Below are 18,378 nucleotides of genomic sequence, written 5' to 3'. Positions count from 1 at the left end.
TTCAGTTAACAATACATCTAACATATTTTAAATATAATTTAAAATACAATATATATATCCCTTTTGATCAAAATGGTTTATTCCATTCTGCTGTCAGAATAAGAAACCGGACGCCATTGTGGTTCCACCTGGACGTTCCAAGCATAACGAAGCATGCAACAATTGATCCAAAATGGCCGCTACAGTGTCTCAGTACACCAACTCCACATGAATCCCTTTCCCCATACGCGTGGTATCTGTTTAGGCAGCATGGCTTCTTCAGCGAAAAGACGAGCAGTTGGAAAAGGAGAAAATCCCGCTGATAGTGAGGATAACAGCTCTGATGAAGGATTGGAAAACGACGGTGATTCAGGAGAGAATGACAGCGGATCAGAAGAGGAGATCAATGAGGTACGATAATGTCTCTAGTGAACTGGCTATATTCCTGGCCTAGCATGCTAGCTAGCACCGGCTAAACGTGTTAGATGGGTTAGATAGATAGCTAGCTATTTAGCAAACAACTGTTGTTCAAGCTAGTTAACAATGGTTAAGTATGCTAGGGACATGCTAAACATAGCCAGTCGATCACTTCAGAGTTTTAAACTAGATAAATAGTGAAATGCATGGACATTAAAGTAGTTTAGACAAAAAAAACAATCGATACCAGTATTGACACTAAAACCGTCCCCATCAAGTCCAAAACATTGTCTCGGGAGTCGGGACTTGTATTAAAAACCTTTTTCGTTTGTTTCCAGGAGGTCATTGTAGACTTTGAGGCCCATACCATTACTCACAATGACTACAACGGGGTCAAGAAACTCATGCAACAGCTGTTTCTGAAGGCTCGTGTCAATACATCCGAGTTGACCGATCTCCTCATCCAGCAGAATCATATTGGAAGCGTCATCAGGGTAAGAAAACCAGACGCGTCGAGTCTATCAGACCAGACCATCAGTAAATATGCATCATACAATTTAACGTATCATATTATTAAACTCCCAAAATATGATGACACACACATATGCTCTCTTCAAATCAGTTGTATTCGTCACATACATGTTTAGCAGATGCTATTGTGGGTGTAGCGAAATGCTTTTCTAGCTCCAGTTTCCTTCTCCCACATCCAACGGAGAACAATTGATATGAATTCAGTAGCATCGTGTATGTCTTTCTGCATGTTTTGTTGTCAGCAAGCAGAGGTGCCAGAGGACAGCGATGATGACGAGGATCCAGCCGATGAGGTGTTTGGTTTCATCAGCATGCTCAACCTCACTGAGAGAAAGGTAGGTACAGTCAGATGTTATGTTATCTATTTGGGGTGGCAGGTAGCCTAGTGGTTAGAGCGTTGGGCCAGTAACCTAAAAGGTTGCAAGATTGAATCCCCTGAGCTGACAAGGTAAAAATCTGTCCTTTTGCCCCTGAACAAGGCAGTTAACTGTTCCCAGGTAGGACCTCATTGTATATAATCATTTCTTCTGACTTAAATAAAGGTTATATAAAAAAAAAAATATATAATCTATGAAATCACTAAACTTGACACTTTCTCAACCAATCAGATGTTAAGAGACAAGACATTGTCGTTCACTCTTCTCTCTGTCTGAATCTGATATTTTAAAAGGTCGACCTTGAGGAAAGATCTGTTTTCCATAGACTTCAATGTAGTAGCTTACTTCTTCTTCCTGCCTTCTGCACTAGCCTGCATTTTGACCAATCACGGCAGTCTGGTGAACATCTATATGTTAGTAACTGTTCTGATCCGTCCACAGGGTGTCCAGTGTGTGGAGGAGGTAAAGGATCTGATCCTGGGTCAGTGTGAGAAGAGTTGTCCCCATAGTGTGACAGACGATCTGGAGAAGGTCCTGAACGACACCACTAAGCCTGTGGGACTGCTGCTCAGCGAGAGGTTCATCAACGTGCCCCCACAGATCGCCCTGCCACTCCACAAACAGTTACAGTGAGTCTCTGTCTAACCCTAACCCCCACAGATCGCCCTGCCACTCCACAAACAGTTACAGTGAGTCTCTGTCTAACCCTAACCCCCACAGATCGCCCTGCCACTCCACAAACAGCTACAGTGAGTCTCTGTCTAACCCTAACCCCCACAGATCGCCCTGCCACTCCACAAACAGCTACAGTGAGTCTCTGTCTAACCCTAACCCCCACAGATCGCCCTGCCACTCCACAAACAGCTACAGTGAGTCTCTGTGTAACCCTAACCCCCACAGATCGCCCTGCCACTCCACAAACAGCTACAGTGAGTCTCTGTGTAACCCTAACCCCCACAGATCACCCTGCCACTCCACAAACAGCTACAGTGAGTCTCTGTCTAACCCTAACCCCCACAGATCACCCTGCCCCTCTAAACAGCTACAAAGAGTCTGTCTAACCCCCACAGATCACCCTGCCCCTCTAAACAGCTACAGTGAGTCTGTCTATCCCCCACAGATCACCCTGCCCCTCCACAAACAGCTACAGTGAATCTCTGTCTAACCCAAACCCCCACAGATCACCCTGCCCCTCCACAAACAGCTACAGTGAGTGTCTGTCTAACCCTAACCCCCACAGATCACCCTGCCCCTCTAAACAGCTACAGGCAGTCTGTCTAACCCCCACAGATCAACCTGCCCCTCTAAACAGCTACAGGGAGTCTGTCTAACCCCCACATATCAACCTGCCCCTCTAAACAGCTACAGAGAGTCTGTCTAACCCCCATAGATCTCCCTGCCCCTCTAAACAGCTACAGTGAGTCTCTGTCTAACCCGAACCCCCACAGATCACCCTGCCCCTCTAAACAGCTACAGTGAGTGTCTGTCTAACCCCCACAGATCACCCTGCCCCGCTAAACAGCTACAGGGAGTCTCTGTCTAACCCGAACCCCCACAGATCACCCTACCCCTCTAAACAGCTACAGTGAGTCTGTCTAACCCCCACAGATCACCCTGCCCCTCTAAACAGCTACAGTGAGTCTGTCTAACCCCCACAGATCACCCTGCCCCTCTAAACAGCTACAGTAAGTGTCTGTCTAACCCCCACAGATCACCCTGCCCCTCTAAACAGCTACAGTGAGTCTCTGTCTAACCCGAACCCCCACAGATCACCCTGCCCCTTTAAACAGCTACAGTGAGTGTCTGTCTAACCCCCACAGATCACCCTGCCCCTCTAAACAGCTACAGGGAGTCTGTCTAACCCCCACAGATCTCCCTGCCCCTCTAAACAGCTACAGTGAGTCTCTGTCTAACCCAAACCCCCACAGATCACCCTGCCCCTCTAAACAGCTACAGTGAGTGTCTGTCTAACCCCCACAGATCACCCTGCCCCTCTAAACAGCTACAGTGAGTGTCTGTTTAACCCCCACAGATCACCCTGCCCCTCTAAACAGCTACAGTGAGTGTCTGTCTAACCCCCACAGATCACCCTGCCCCTCTAAACAGCTACAGTGAGTGTCTGTCTAACCCCCACAGATCTCCCTGCCCCTCTAAACAGCTACAGTGAGTCTTTGTCTAACCCGAACCCCCACAGATCACCCTGCCCCTCTAAACAGCTACAGTGAGTCTGTCTAACCCCCACAGATCACCCTGCCCCTCTAAACAGCTACAGTGAGTGTCTGTCTAACCCCCACAGATCACCCTGCCCCTCTAAACAGCTACAGTGAGTCTGTCTAACCCCCACAGATCACCCTGCCCCTCTAAACAGCTACAGGGAGTCTCTGTCTAACCCAAACCCCCACAGATCACCCTGCCCCTCTAAACAGCTACAGTGAGTCTTTGTCTAACCCGAACCCCCACAGATCACCCTGCCCCTCTAAACAGCTACAGTGAGTCTGTCTAACCCCCACAGATCACCCTGCCCCTCTAAACAGCTACAGTGAGTTTGTCTAACCCCCACAGATCACCCTGCCCCTCTAAACAGCTACAGTGAGTCTGTCTAACCCCCACAGATCACCCTGCCCCTCTAAACAGCTACAGTGAGTCTCTGTCTAACCCAAACCCCCACAGATCACCCTGCCCCTCTAAACAGCTACAGGGAGTCTGTCTAACCCCCACAGATCACCCTGCCCCTCTAAACAGCTACAGTGAGTCTGTCTAACCCCCACAGATCACCCTGCCCCTCTAAACAGCTACAGTGAGTCTGTCTAACCCCCACAGATCACCCTGCCCCTCTAAACAGCTACAGTGAGTCTGTCTAACCCCCACAGATCACCCTGCCCCTCTAAACAGCTACAGTGAGTCTGTCTAACCCCCACAGATCACCCTGCCCCTCTAAACAGCTACAGTGAGTCTGTCTAACCCCCACAGATCACCCTGCCCCTCTAAACAGCTACAGTGAGTCTGTCTAACCCCCACAGATCACCCTGCCCCTCTAAACAGCTACAGTGAGTCTGTCTAACCCCCACAGATCACCCTGCCCCTCTAAACAGCTACAGTGAGTGTCTGTCTAACCCCCACAGATCACCCTGCCCCTCTAAACAGCTACAGGGAGTCTGTCTAACCCCCACAGATCTCCCTGCCCCTCTAAACAGCTACAGTGAGTCTCTGTCTAACCCGAACCCCCACAGATCACCCTGCCCCTCTAAACAGCTACAGTGAGTCTGTCTAACCCCCACAGATCACCCTGCCCCTCTAAACAGCTACAGGGAGTCTCTGTCTAACCCAAACCCCCACAGATCACCCTGCCCCTCTAAACAGCTACAGTGAGTCTTTGTCTAACCCGAACCCCCACAGATCACCCTGCCCCTCTAAACAGCTACAGTGAGTCTGTCTAACCCCCACAGATCACCCTGCCCCTCTAAACAGCTACAGTGAGTTTGTCTAACCCCCACAGATCACCCTGCCCCTCTAAACAGCTACAGTGAGTCTGTCTAACCCCCACAGATCACCCTGCCCCTCTAAACAGCTACAGTGAGTCTCTGTCTAACCCAAACCCCCACAGATCACCCTGCCCCTCTAAACAGCTACAGGGAGTCTGTCTAACCCCCACAGATCACCCTGCCCCTCTAAACAGCTACAGTGAGTCTGTCTAACCCCCACAGATCACCCTGCCCCTCTAAACAGCTACAGTGAGTCTGTCTAACCCCCACAGATCACCCTGCCCCTCTAAACAGCTACAGGGAGTCTGTCTAACCCCCACAGATCACCCTGCCCCTCTAAACAGCTACAGTGAGTCTGTCTAACCCCCACAGATCACCCTGCCCCTCTAAACAGCTACAGTGAGTCTGTCTAACCCCCACAGATCACCCTGCCCCTCTAAACAGCTACAGTGAGTCTGTCTAACCCCCACAGATCACCCTGCCCCTCTAAACAGCTACAGTGAGTCTGTCTAACCCCCACAGATCACCCTGCCCCTCTAAACAGCTACAGTGAGTCTGTCTAACCCCCACAGATCACCCTGCCCCTCTAAACAGCTACAGTGAGTCTGTCTAACCCCCACAGATCACCCTGCCCCTCTAAACAGCTACAGTGAGTCTGTCTAACCCCCACAGATCACCCTGCCCCTCTAAACAGCTACAGTGAGTCTGTCTAACCCCCACAGATCACCCTGCCCCTCTAAACAGCTACAGTGAGTGTCTGTCTAACCCCCACAGATCACCCTGCCCCTCTAAACAGCTACAGGGAGTCTGTCTAACCCCCACAGATCTCCCTGCCCCTCTAAACAGCTACAGTGAGTCTCTGTCTAACCCGAACCCCCACAGATCACCCTGCCCCTCTAAACAGCTACAGTGAGTCTGTCTAACCCCCACAGATCACCCTGCCCCTCTAAACAGCTACAGGGAGTCTCTGTCTAACCCAAACCCCCACAGATCACCCTGCCCCTCTAAACAGCTACAGTGAGTCTTTGTCTAACCCGAACCCCCACAGATCACCCTGCCCCTCTAAACAGCTACAGTGAGTCTGTCTAACCCCCACAGATCACCCTGCCCCTCTAAACAGCTACAGTGAGTTTGTCTAACCCCCACAGATCACCCTGCCCCTCTAAACAGCTACAGTGAGTCTGTCTAACCCCCACAGATCACCCTGCCCCTCTAAACAGCTACAGTGAGTCTCTGTCTAACCCAAACCCCCACAGATCACCCTGCCCCTCTAAACAGCTACAGGGAGTCTGTCTAACCCCCACAGATCACCCTGCCCCTCTAAACAGCTACAGTGAGTCTGTCTAACCCCCACAGATCACCCTGCCCCTCTAAACAGCTACAGTGAGTCTGTCTAACCCCCACAGATCACCCTGCCCCTCTAAACAGCTACAGTGAGTCTGTCTAACCCCCACAGATCACCCTGCCCCTCTAAACAGCTACAGTGAGTCTGTCTAACCCCCACAGATCACCCTGCCCCTCTAAACAGCTACAGTGAGTCTGTCTAACCCCCACAGATCACCCTGCCCCTCTAAACAGCTACAGTGAGTCTGTCTAACCCCCACAGATCACCCTGCCCCTCTAAACAGCTACAGTGAGTCTGTCTAACCCCCACAGATCACCCTGCCCCTCTAAACAGCTACAGGGAGTCTCTGTCTAACCCAAACCCCCACAGATCACCCTGCCCCTCTAAACAGCTACAGTGAGTCTTTGTCTAACCCGAACCCCCACAGATCACCCTGCCCCTCTAAACAGCTACAGTGAGTCTGTCTAACCCCCACAGATCACCCTGCCCCTCTAAACAGCAGAGTCATGTTTCTCTTTCAGTTATCCCACCTGGGTCATGTTCATTAGGGTCACAACACCAAAGAAAACATCCTGAAACAGGGATGGACTACCTGCCGTTGTCCAATAAGAAACTCTGTTTTTTTGTTTTATATTTCATAATGTTATAAAACATTTCTGTTGCAGATTACTGTACTGTCAGCAAGACGCGCTCTCAGATTGCTGTACTGTCAACAGGACGTGCTCTCAGATTACTGTACTGTCAACAAGACGTGCTCTCAGATTACTGTACTGTCAACAAGACGTGCTCTCAGATTACTATGCTGTCAACAAGACGTGCTCTGATTACTGTACTGTCAGCAAGACACGCTCTCAGATTGCTGTACTGTCAACAGGACGTGCTCTCAGATTACTGTACTGTCAACAAGACGTGCTCTCAGATTACTGTACTGTCAACAAGACGTGCTCTCAGATTACTGTACTGTCAACAAGACGTGCTCTCAGATTACTGTACTGTCAACAAGACGTGCTCTGATTACTGTACTGTCAACAAGACGTGCTCTCAGATTACTGTGCTGTCAACAAGACGTGCTCTCAGATTACTGTACTGTCAACAAGACGTGCTCTCAGATTACTGTACTGTCAACAAGACGTGCTCTCAGATTACTGTACTGTCAACAAGACGTGCTCTCAGATTACTGTACTGTCAACAAGACGTGCTCTCAGATTACTGTACTGTCAACAAGACGTGCTCTCAGATTACTATGCTGTCAACAAGACGTGCTCTGATTACTGTACTGTCAGCAAGACACGCTCTCAGATTGCTGTACTGTCAACAGGACGTGCTCTCAGATTACTGTACTGTCAACAAGACGTGCTCTCAGATTACTGTACTGTCAACAAGACGTGCTCTCAGATTACTGTACTGTCAACAAGACGTGCTCTGATTACTGTACTGTCAACAAGACGTGCTCTCAGATTACTGTGCTGTCAACAAGACGTGCTCTCAGATTACTGTACTGTCAACAAGACGTGCTCTCAGATTACTGTACTGTCAACAAGACGTGCTCTCAGATTACTGTACTGTCAACAAGACGTGCTCTCAGATTACTGTACTGTCAACAAGACGTGCTCTCAGATTACTGTGCAGTCAACAAGACACGCTCTCAGATTACTGTATTGTCAGCAAAACGCGCTCTCAGATTACTGTACTGTCAACAAGACGCGCTCTCAGATTACTGTACCGTCAAGACGCGCTCTCAGATTACTGTACTGTCAACAAGACACGCTCTCAGATTACTGTACCGTCAAGACGCGCTCTCAGATTACTGTACTGTCAACAAGACACGTTCTCAGATTACTGTACCGTCAAGTCGCGCTCTCAGATTACTGTACTGTCAGCAAGACGTGCTCTCAGATTACTGTACTGTCAGCAAGACACACTCTCAGATTACTGTACTGTCAGCAAGACATGCTCTCAGATTACTGTGCTATCAGCAAGACGTGCTCTCAGATTACTGTGCTATCAGCAAGACGTGCTCTCCGATTACTGTGCTATCAGCAAGACGTGCTCTCCGATTACTGTGCTATCAGCAAGACGTGCTCTCCGATTACTGTGCTATCAGCAAGACGTGCTCTCAGATTACTGTACTGTCAACAAGACACGCTCTCAGATTACTGTATTGTCAGCAAGACGCGCTCTCAGATTACTGTACTGTCAACAAGACGCGCTCTCAGATTACTGTACCGTCAAGACGCGCTCTCAGATTACTGTACTGTCAACAAGACACGCTCTCAGATTACTGTACCGTCAAGACGCGCTCTCAGATTACTGTACTGTCAGCAAGACGTGCTCTCAGATTACTGTACTGTCAGCAAGACATGCTCTCAGATTACTGTGCTATCAGCAAGACGTGCTCTCAGATTACTGTGCTATCAGCAAGACGTGCTCTCAGATTACTGTGCTATCAGCAAGACGTGCTCTCCGATTACTGTGCTATCAGCAAGACGTGCTCTCCGATTACTGTGCTATCAGCAAGACGTGCTCTCCGATTACTGTGCTATCAGCAAGACGTGCTCTCAGATTACTGTACTGTCAGCAAGACGCGCTCTCAGATTACTGTACTGTCAGCAAGACGCGCTCTCAGATTACTGTACTGTCAGCAAGACGCGCTCTCAGATTACTGTACTGTCAGCAAGACGCGCTCTCAGATTACTGTATTGTCAGCAAGACGCGCTCTCAGATTACTGTATTGTCAGCAAGACGCGCTCTCAGATTACTGTATTGTCAGCAAGACGCACTCTCAGATTACTGTACTGTCAAGACGCGCTCTCAGATTACTGTACTGTCAGCAAGACATGCTCTCAGATTACTGTCAACAAGACATGCTCTCAGATTACTGTACTGTCATCAAGACACGCTCTCAGATTACTGTACTGTCAGCAAGACACGCTCTCAGATTACTGTACTGTCAGCAAGACATGCTCTCAGATTACTGTACTGTCAACAAGACACGCTCTCAGATTACTGTCAACAAGACACATGCTCTCAGATTACTGTACTGTCAGCAAGACGCGCTCTCAGATTACTGTACTGTCAACAAGACACGCTCTCAGATTACTGTACTGTCAACAATACGCGCTCTCAGATTACTGTACTGTCAACAAGACATGCTCTCAGATTACTGTACTGTCAGCAAGACATGCTCTCAGATTACTGTACTGTCAGCAAGACACGCTCTCAGATTACTGTCAACAAGACACATGCTCTCAGATTACTGTCAACAAGACACGCTCTCAGATTACTGTACTGTCAACAAGACATGCTCTCAGATTACTGTCAACAATACGCGCTCTCAGATTACTGTCAACAATACGCGCTCTCAGATTACTGTCAGCAAGACGCGCTCTCAGATTACTGTACTGTCAACAAGACATGCTCTCAGATTACTGTCAACAATACGCGCTCTCAGATTACTGTACTGTCAACAAGACATGCTCTCAGATTACTGTACTGTCAGCAAGACATGCTCTCAGATTACTGTACTGTCAGCAAGACACGCTCTCAGATTACTGTCAACAAGACACGCTCTCAGATTACTGTACTGTCAGCAAGACGCGCTCTCAGATTACTGTACTGTCAACAAGACACGCTCTCAGATTACTGTACTGTCAACAATACGCGCTCTCAGATTACTGTACTGTCAACAAGACATGCTCTCAGATTACTGTACTGTCAACAAGACGCGCTCTCAGATTACTGTACTGTCAACAGGACGTGCTCTCAGATTACTGTACTGTCAACAAAACACGCTCTCAGATTACTGTACTGTCAACAAGACGCGCTCTCAGATTACTGTCAACAAGACATGCTCTCAGATTACTGTACTGTCAACAAGACACGCTCTCAGATTACTGTACTGTCAACAATACGCGCTCTCAGATTACTGTACTGTCAACAAGACATGCTCTCAGATTACTGTACTGTCAACAAGACGCGCTCTCAGATTACTGTACTGTCAACAAGACGTGCTCTCAGATTACTGTACTGTCAACAAAACACGCTCTCAGATTACTGTACTGTCAACAAGACGCGCTCTCAGATTACTGTCAACAAGACATGCTCTCAGATTACTGTACTGTCAGCAAGACACGCTCTCAGATTACTGTCAACAAGACATGCTCTCAGATTACTGTACTGTCAGCAAGACGCGCTCTCAGATTACTGTCAACAAGACATGCTCTCAGATTACTGTACTGTCAGCAAGACACGCTCTCAGATTACTGTCAGCAAGACGCGCTCTCAGATTACTGTCAACAAGACAGGCTCTCAGATTACTGTTCTGTCAGCAAGACACGCTCTCAGATTACTGTACTGTCAACAAGACACGCTCTCAGATTACTGTACTGTCAACAAGACATGCTCTCAGATTACCTCACTGTCGCTCAGGCGATGTACCGTTGTGTTCACTGTCAATCACCTGCTATGCATTATGGGTATGCTACTGTAGATGAACCTTTCTTAATATGGACATGCAATTATGTAACTGCTTGTCTCAGATATGGGTTCACTTTACACTGGATAAACAAACGCTAAAAATCATTGACATATTTGTTGTTGTTGTTGTCGTACAAAAGTAATTCCATTGTTGTCGTACAAAAGTAATTCCGTGTATGTATTATCTATGAAAAGAAGATCGAAAGCTGTGTGAACATAAACCACATCATTGATTGGCTGTTTCCAGGGAGGAGTTGGCAGAAGCCCAGAGCAGCAACAAGCCCAGTGGGAAGTGTCATTACTGCCTGATGATCAGTAAGACCTATAAGGATCCCTCCAAGACGGTCGCTGCCCGAGGAGCCCCGCCGAAGGACGAGCTCACCTTTGTCAACGCAGAGGAGGAGTTCTTCTATGAGGTTTAACTTTTTTTTTAAACCTTTATTTATTTAACTAGGCAAGTTAGTATTTACAACGACGGCCTACCGGGGAACAGTGGGGTTTAACTGCCTTGTTGATGGGGGCAGTATGACAGATTTTTACCTTGTGAGCTCAGGGATTCGATCCAGCAACCTTTCGGTTACTAGTTCAGTGCTCTAACCACTAGGCTACCCTGCCCCCCCCCTCTAACCACTAGGCTGCCTGCCTCTAACCACTAGGCTACCTCCCCCCTCTAACCACTAGACTACCTGCTGCCCCCTCTAACCACTAGACTACCTGCCTCTAACCACTAGGCTACCCTGCCTCCCCTTTCTAACCACTAGGCTACCCTGCCCCCCCCCCCCCCCCCTCTAACCACTAGGCTACCCTGCCTCCCCCCTCTAACCACTAGACTACCTGCCTCTAACCACTAGGCTACCCTGCCCCCCCCCCCCCCCTCTAACCACTAGGCTACCCTGCCTCCCCCCTCTAACCACTAGACTACCTGCCTCTAACCACTAGGCTACCCTGCCCCCCCCCCCTAACCACTAGGCTACCCTGCCCCCCCCCCCCCCCCCCCCTCTAACCACTAGGCTACCTATACAGTAGCGAGGCTATATACAACAGAGAGGCTATATACATTAGCGAGGCTATATACAGCAGAGAGGCTATATACAGCAGAGAGGCTATATACAGCAGAGAGGCTATATACAATAGAGAGGCTATATACAGCAGAGAGGCTATATACAGTAGAGAGGCTATATACAGTAGAGAGGCTATATACAGTAGAGAGGCTATATACAGCAGAGAGGCTATAGACAGCAGAGAGGCTATAGACAGCAGAGAGGCTATAGACAGCAGAGAGGCTATATACAATAGAGAGGCTATATACAGCAGAGAGGCTATATACAGTAGAGAGGCTATATACAGTAGAGGCTATATACAGTAGAGAGGCTATATACAGTAGAGAGGCTATATACAGTAGAGAGGCTATAAACAGTAGAGAGGCTATAGACAGTAGAGAGGCTATATACAGTAGAGAGGCTATATACGGCAGAGGGGCTATATACGGCAGAGGGGCTATATACAACAGAGAGGCTATATACATTAGCGAGGCTATATACAGCAGAGAGGCTATATACAGCAGAGAGGCTATATACAGCAGAGAGGCTATATACAGCAGAGAGGCTATATACAATAGAGAGGCTATATACAGCAGCGAGGCTATATACAGTAGAGAGGCTATATACAGCAGAGAGGCTATATACAATAGAGAGGCTATATACAGCAGAGAGGCTATATACAGTAGAGAGGCTATATACAGTAGACAGGCTATATACAGTAGAGAGGCTATATACAATAGAGAGGCTATATACAGTAGAGAGGCTATATACAGTAGAGAGGCTATATACAGCAGAGAGGCTATATACAGTAGACAGGCTATATACAGCAGAGAGGCTATATACAATAGAGAGGCTATATACAGCAGAGAGGCTATATACAGCAGAGAGGCTATATACAGTAGACAGGCTATATACAGTAGAGAGGCTATATACAGTAGACAGGCTATATACAATAGAGAGGCTATATACAGCAGAGAGGCTATATACAGCAGAGAGGCTATATACAGCAGAGAGGCTATATACGGCAGAGAGGCTATATACGGCAGAGAGGCTATATACGGCAGAGAGGCTATATACGGCAGAGAGGCTATATACGGCAGAGAGGCTATATACGGCAGAGAGGCTATATACGGCAGAGAGGCTATATACGGCAGAGAGGCTATATACGGCAGAGAGGCTATATACGGCAGAGAGGCTATATACGGCAGAGAGGCTATATACGGCAGAGAGGCTATATACGGCAGAGGGGCTATATACGGCAGAGGGGCTATATACGGCAGAGGGGCTATATACGGCAGAGGGGCTATATACGGCAGAGGGGCTATATACGGCAGAGGGGCTATATACGGCAGAGGGGCTATATACGGCAGAGGGGCTATATACGGCAGAGGGGCTATATACGGCAGAGGGGCTATATACGGCAGAGGGGCTATATGCGGCAGAGGGGCTATATACAATAGAGGGGCTATATACGGCAGAGGGGCTATATGCGGCAGAGGGGCTATATGCGGCAGAGGGGCTATATGCGGCAGAGGGGCTATATACGTCAGAGGGGCTATATACGGCAGAGGGGCTATATGCGGCAGAGGGGCTATATACAATAGAGGGGCTATATGCGGCAGAGGGGCTATATGCGGCAGAGGGGCTATATGCGGCAGAGGGGCTATATGCGGCAGAGGGGCTATATGCGGCAGAGGGGCTATATGCGGCAGAGGGGCTATATGCGGCAGAGGGGCTATATGCGGCAGAGGGGCTATATGCGGCAGAGGGGCTATATGCGGCAGAGGGGCTATATGCGGCAGAGGGGCTATATGCGGCAGAGGGGCTATATGCGGCAGAGGGGCTATATGCGGCAGAGGTGAGTTAAATGTCTCTTTTTACTTGTCCTTTTCACTGTCTTACCCATGTGTCCATGTCCCCACTACAGCAAGCCACCATGAAGTTCCACTACTCGGTGCAGGAGGAGACGGACAGCGTCCTGAGCGGGCGGTGGTCCTTCGACGACGTCCCCATGAAGCCGCAGCGTACCGTGATGCTCATCCCGGCAGACAGGATGTCAGCCGTCATGGACAAGCTCAAAGAATACCTGACCGTGTGACCAACCGCACAGAGTTTAAAAAATAAAAAAAAACTCTGGTGAACGAAACAGGACTGATGTCTTTAAAACAAGGCCGCTCAGGATCATTCTTTTTTGCAATGTAAAATTCGATACAAAACATCGAACGGAAGGTGGGATCACTGGAAAGCTTTTTGTTAAGCGGAGAATAACGTCATTATGTAACGGTTCCCTTCAGCGGTTTTATCTAGCAGGTTTTTTTTGGGGTTTTTGATAAATGTATCTTTTGACAAAAATAAATCATTTCAGACCTTCGGTTGTAGTTGAAAGCACTGTATTTACAGATTCATGTCAAAAACATACTGAAATGTTAAAACAATCACTACAAACATGTTCTTACACAATATTAGGGTTATCGAGCAAGTGACAAATTCCCCCAAAAAAATGAAATGGTGTATTTTTCTGTGAAGGAATATCAAGATGTTCAAACTTGGATTTGATGATCTGGATTCATTTATTGGGGTGATACTCTTATTAGAATATAGGCTAATTATTTACTGTAATATCAAATTACCAAGGCAGTTACCACCTGACTGAACTAAAGATATGAACAATAGTGTACGGCAAGTCAGTCATTTGGAAGTTGATCTAACCCAGGGGTTTTAAAAAATACTCCTCGGGGGGACCCCCACCCTCCTCGGGGGGACCCCCACCCAGCTGTTCCATATGTGAACTATGCCACAGCTCACACCTGATTCATCTAATCACTGAGTCAATCAGGTGACATAGTTCAGGGCTACAACAACATTGTGAAAAGTCTGGGTGTCCCCCGAGGACCGCTGTTCTCATCAACGATGATTGTCTTTTCAGTAAAAGTCGGTGCAGTGCTGAAGCTCTCCACCAGAGGTCACTGTAGCACACATCGGTCATAAGACTGAGCCACTGTACTGCAGTCCTTATCCGCTTTACTGTTGATGGTCAGGGTCTGTTGCTTGTCTTTACGTCCAGATCCGTCCCGCTCCAGAATGTGCTGTAGTAGGTCTTTACTCTCACTAGGAGGCAGGTTGGAATAGAAATACTGAGGAGCCGTCTGGATGAACCTACAGAGAGAAGACGACACTGATATTATAGAAATACTGAGGGGCCGTCTGGATGAACCTACAGAGAGAAGACGACACTGATATTATAGAAATACTGAGGAGCCGTCTGGATGAACCTACAGAGAGAAGACGACACTGATATTATAGAAATACTGAGGGGCCGTCTGGATGAACCTACAGAGAGAAGACGACACTGATATTATAGAAATGCTGAGGGGCCGTCTGGATGAACCTACAGAGAGAAGACGACACTGATATTATAGAAATACTGAGGGGCCGTCTGGATGAACCTACAGACATTAGACGACACTGATATTATAGAAATACTGAGGGGCCGTCTGGATGAACCTACAGAGAGAAGACGACACTGATATTATAGAAATACTGGAGGGGCCGTCTGGATGAACCTACAGAGAGAAGACGACACTGATATTATAGAAATACTGAGGGGCCGTCTGGATGAACCTACAGACATTAGACGACACTGATATTATAGAAATACTGAGGGGCCGTCTGGATGAACCTACAGACATTAGACGACACTGATATTATAGAAATACTGAGGGGCCGTCTGGATGAACCTACAGAGAGAAGACGACACTGATATTATAGAAATACTGGAGGGGCCGTCTGGATGAACCTACAGACATTAGACGACACTGATATTATAGAAATACTGAGGAGCCGTCTGGAAGAACCTACAGAGAGAAGACGACACTGATATTATAGAAATACTGGAGGGGCCGTCTGGATGAACCTACAGACAGAAGACGACACTGATATTATAGAAATACTGGAGGGGCCGTCTGGATGAACCTACTGATATTATAGAAATACTGAGGAGCCGTCTGGAAGAACCTACAGAGAGAAGACGACACTGATATTATATAAATACTGAAGGGGCCGTCTGGATGAACCATTGGATGAGAAGGTTAGAGGGGAGAGGCCTCGGGTCATTGGATGAGAAGGTTAGAGGGGAGAGGCCTCAGGTGTCATTGGATGAGAATGTTAGAGGGGAGGGGCCTCGGGGGTCATTGGATGAGAAGGTAAGAAGGGAGGGGCCTCGGGGGTCATTGGATGAGAAGGTAAGAGGGGAGAGGCCTCGGGGGTCATTGAATGAGAAGGTAAGAAGGGAGGGGCCTCGGGGGTCATTGGATAAGAAGGTTAGAGGGGGGGGTCATAGGATGAGAAGGTTATAGGGGAGGGGCCTCAGGTGTCATTGGATGAGAAGGTTCGAGGGGAGAGGTCTCGGGGGTCATTGGATAAGAAGGTTAGAGGGGAGGGGCCTCTGACCTCATCCAATGCATATTTTAAAAAGAAGACACAAGAATGGACATGAGGAGGCAAGGAAAAATGCATTGAGAAAGAGCCTTAGTTTGGCCCATTGACTTACACTGCAGGGGAGATTTCAGAGACTGTCCGGATACCGTGGTTTCCCGAGAGAGTATACTCATGGAACAGCACCCACTCTGGAAAACCCAATTGATGTGCCTTGGCCCCGTAGCTGGAGGCAGGGTGGACCTGAGCCATGTGTCTGTTGGTCAACATGAAGTAGTTTCCTGAACCATCCACATCACGGGCAATCTGAAAACAGGGATAAAGGAACTTCATATTTGCCATTAAACAAATTACTGCATGGAAAGTGACAGGACACCGACTTCCATACAGGACCCAGGACACTGTCTTCCATACAGGACACTGTCTTCCATACAGGACACTGACTTCCATACAGGACACTGACTTCCATACAGGACCCAGGACACTGACTTCCATACAGGACACCGACTTCCATACAGGACACTGACTTCCATACAGGACACTGACTTCCATACAGGACACTGACTTCCATACAGGACACTGACTTCCATACAGGACACTGACTTCCATACAGGACACTGTCTTCCATACAGGACACTGACTTCCATACAGGACACTGACTTCCATACAGGACACGACTTCCATACAGGACACTGTCTTCCATACAGGACCCAGGACACTGACTTCCATACAGGACACCGACTTCCATACAGGACACTGTCTTCCATACAGGACACTGACTTCCATACAGGACACTGACTTCCATACAGGACACTGACTTCCATACAGGACACTGACTTCCATACAGGACACCGACCTCCATACAGGACACTGACTTCCATACAGGACCCAGGACACTGACTTCCATTCAGGACACTGACTTCTATACAGGACGCTGACTTCCATACAGGACACTGACTTCCATACAGGACACTGACTTCCATACAGGACACCGACTTCCATACAGGACACTGACCTCCATACAGGACACTGACTTCCATACAGGACACTGACTTCCATACAGGACACCGACTTCCATACAGGACACCGACTTCCATACAGGACACTGACTTCCATACAGGACACTGACTTCCATACAGGACGCCGACTTCCATACAGGACGCTGACTTCCATACAGGACGCTGACTTCCATACAGGACCCAGGACACTGACTTCCATACAGGACACTGACTTCCATACAGGACACTGACTTCCATACAGGACACTGACTTCCATACAGGACACTGACTTCCATACAGGACACCGACTTCCATACAGGACACTGACTTCCATACAGAACGGTGAGTTCATTCAGATGTTTAATGTGTATGTGATCCGGTCGGGAATTGAACCCTGGTGTTGCTAATGTAGCAGATTGGGATCTGCCACTTGCGCGGCCGAATAGCTAGCTTTCAGTGGCGTGACACGCTTCAGGAGGGCGGTCACGTATGTGATCCCTTCGGGAATTGAACCCTGGTGTTGCGAACCTCGGGTTGGAACCTCGGTATGGAGTGGAACCGGGAGGAAACGGAACACGCTTAAACGAAACGAGCAGTGGGACGTCCTCTACACCAGCACTACGGTTCTCCATTGTCCACCGACCTGCATGAAGAACCCTGCCAGCAGAGCTCTCTTGATGTTGAGTGTGTTGGTCTTGGTTCCGAAGGACGTCTCAGAGATGGGCAGCTCTATTCTCTTCAGGATGTCCGTCAACTCTGACCTGATGGCGTCTGCCGTCTGAAGGGCGCGGTGGTTCAGATGGTAGTCCTGACACCACTTCTCTACGCTGAAGTCTGAGGGAATAACAGGAAGATACATTCAGCTACAAGTGAGGAGAAGAGAATAGAATCAAGTAGAACAGAATCAAGTAGAACAGAATCAAGTAGAATAGAATCAAGTAGAATAGAATCAAGTAGAATAGAATCAAGTAGAATAGAATTCAATTGCAAACAGAGCATTCGGAGACTATTCAGACCCCTTGACTTTTTCCACATTTTGTTACTTTACAGCCTTATTATAAAATAGATGTAAAAAAATGTTTTACCTCATCAATCTACACACAATACCCCATAATGACAAAGCAAAAACAGGTTTTTAGGAAAAAAACTGAAATATAACATTTAAATAAGTATTCAGACCCTTTACTCAGTACTTTGTTGAAGCGACTTTGGCAGTGATTACAGCCTCGAGTCTTCTTGGGTATGACGCTACAAGCTTGGCACACCTGTATTTGGGGAGTTTCTACCGTTCTTCTCTGC

General features: G+C 48.0%; 2 protein-coding genes across 4 annotated transcripts in view; one reads left to right on the top strand and one right to left on the bottom strand.

Moving 5' to 3' along the window:
* The first annotated feature begins 100 nt into the window (after positions 1-100).
* Positions 101-14,018, top strand: LOC110515886 (protein BCCIP homolog). The gene is made up of 6 exons (XM_036988872.1): positions 101-390; positions 735-890; positions 1,170-1,262; positions 1,746-1,933; positions 10,855-11,023; positions 13,575-14,018. Exons 1-6 carry the CDS (start codon positions 154-156, stop codon positions 13,743-13,745), a joined length of 1,014 nt encoding a protein of 337 aa, XP_036844767.1. The 5' UTR covers positions 101-153; the 3' UTR covers positions 13,746-14,018.
* The window catches only part of LOC110515218 (putative pre-mRNA-splicing factor ATP-dependent RNA helicase DHX32), a 29,609-nt gene continuing 25,201 nt past the window's right edge, over positions 13,971-18,378 (bottom strand). The window contains exons 11-13 of one of the 3 annotated variants that reach the window (XM_036988842.1): positions 17,723-17,913; positions 16,197-16,387; positions 13,971-14,803 (exon numbers count right to left, since the gene is read on the bottom strand). In XM_036988842.1, coding sequence (XP_036844737.1) covers positions 14,611-14,803; positions 16,197-16,387; positions 17,723-17,913 — 575 coding nt within the window. In that variant the 3' untranslated portion in view covers positions 13,971-14,610. Of the gene's footprint in view, positions 14,804-14,953; positions 15,385-15,570; positions 15,620-16,196; positions 16,388-17,722; positions 17,914-18,378 lie in introns of those variants that run through there. The other 2 variants (XM_036988853.1, XM_036988858.1) reach the window with 2 other exon arrangements.

This window comes from Oncorhynchus mykiss, chromosome 1 (genome assembly GCF_013265735.2).
Source record: "Oncorhynchus mykiss isolate Arlee chromosome 1, USDA_OmykA_1.1, whole genome shotgun sequence".
Taxonomy (NCBI): Eukaryota; Metazoa; Chordata; class Actinopteri; order Salmoniformes; family Salmonidae; genus Oncorhynchus; species Oncorhynchus mykiss.
Note: the sequence above shows the minus strand (reverse complement) of the source record. Positions and strands in the feature narration are given on the sequence as shown.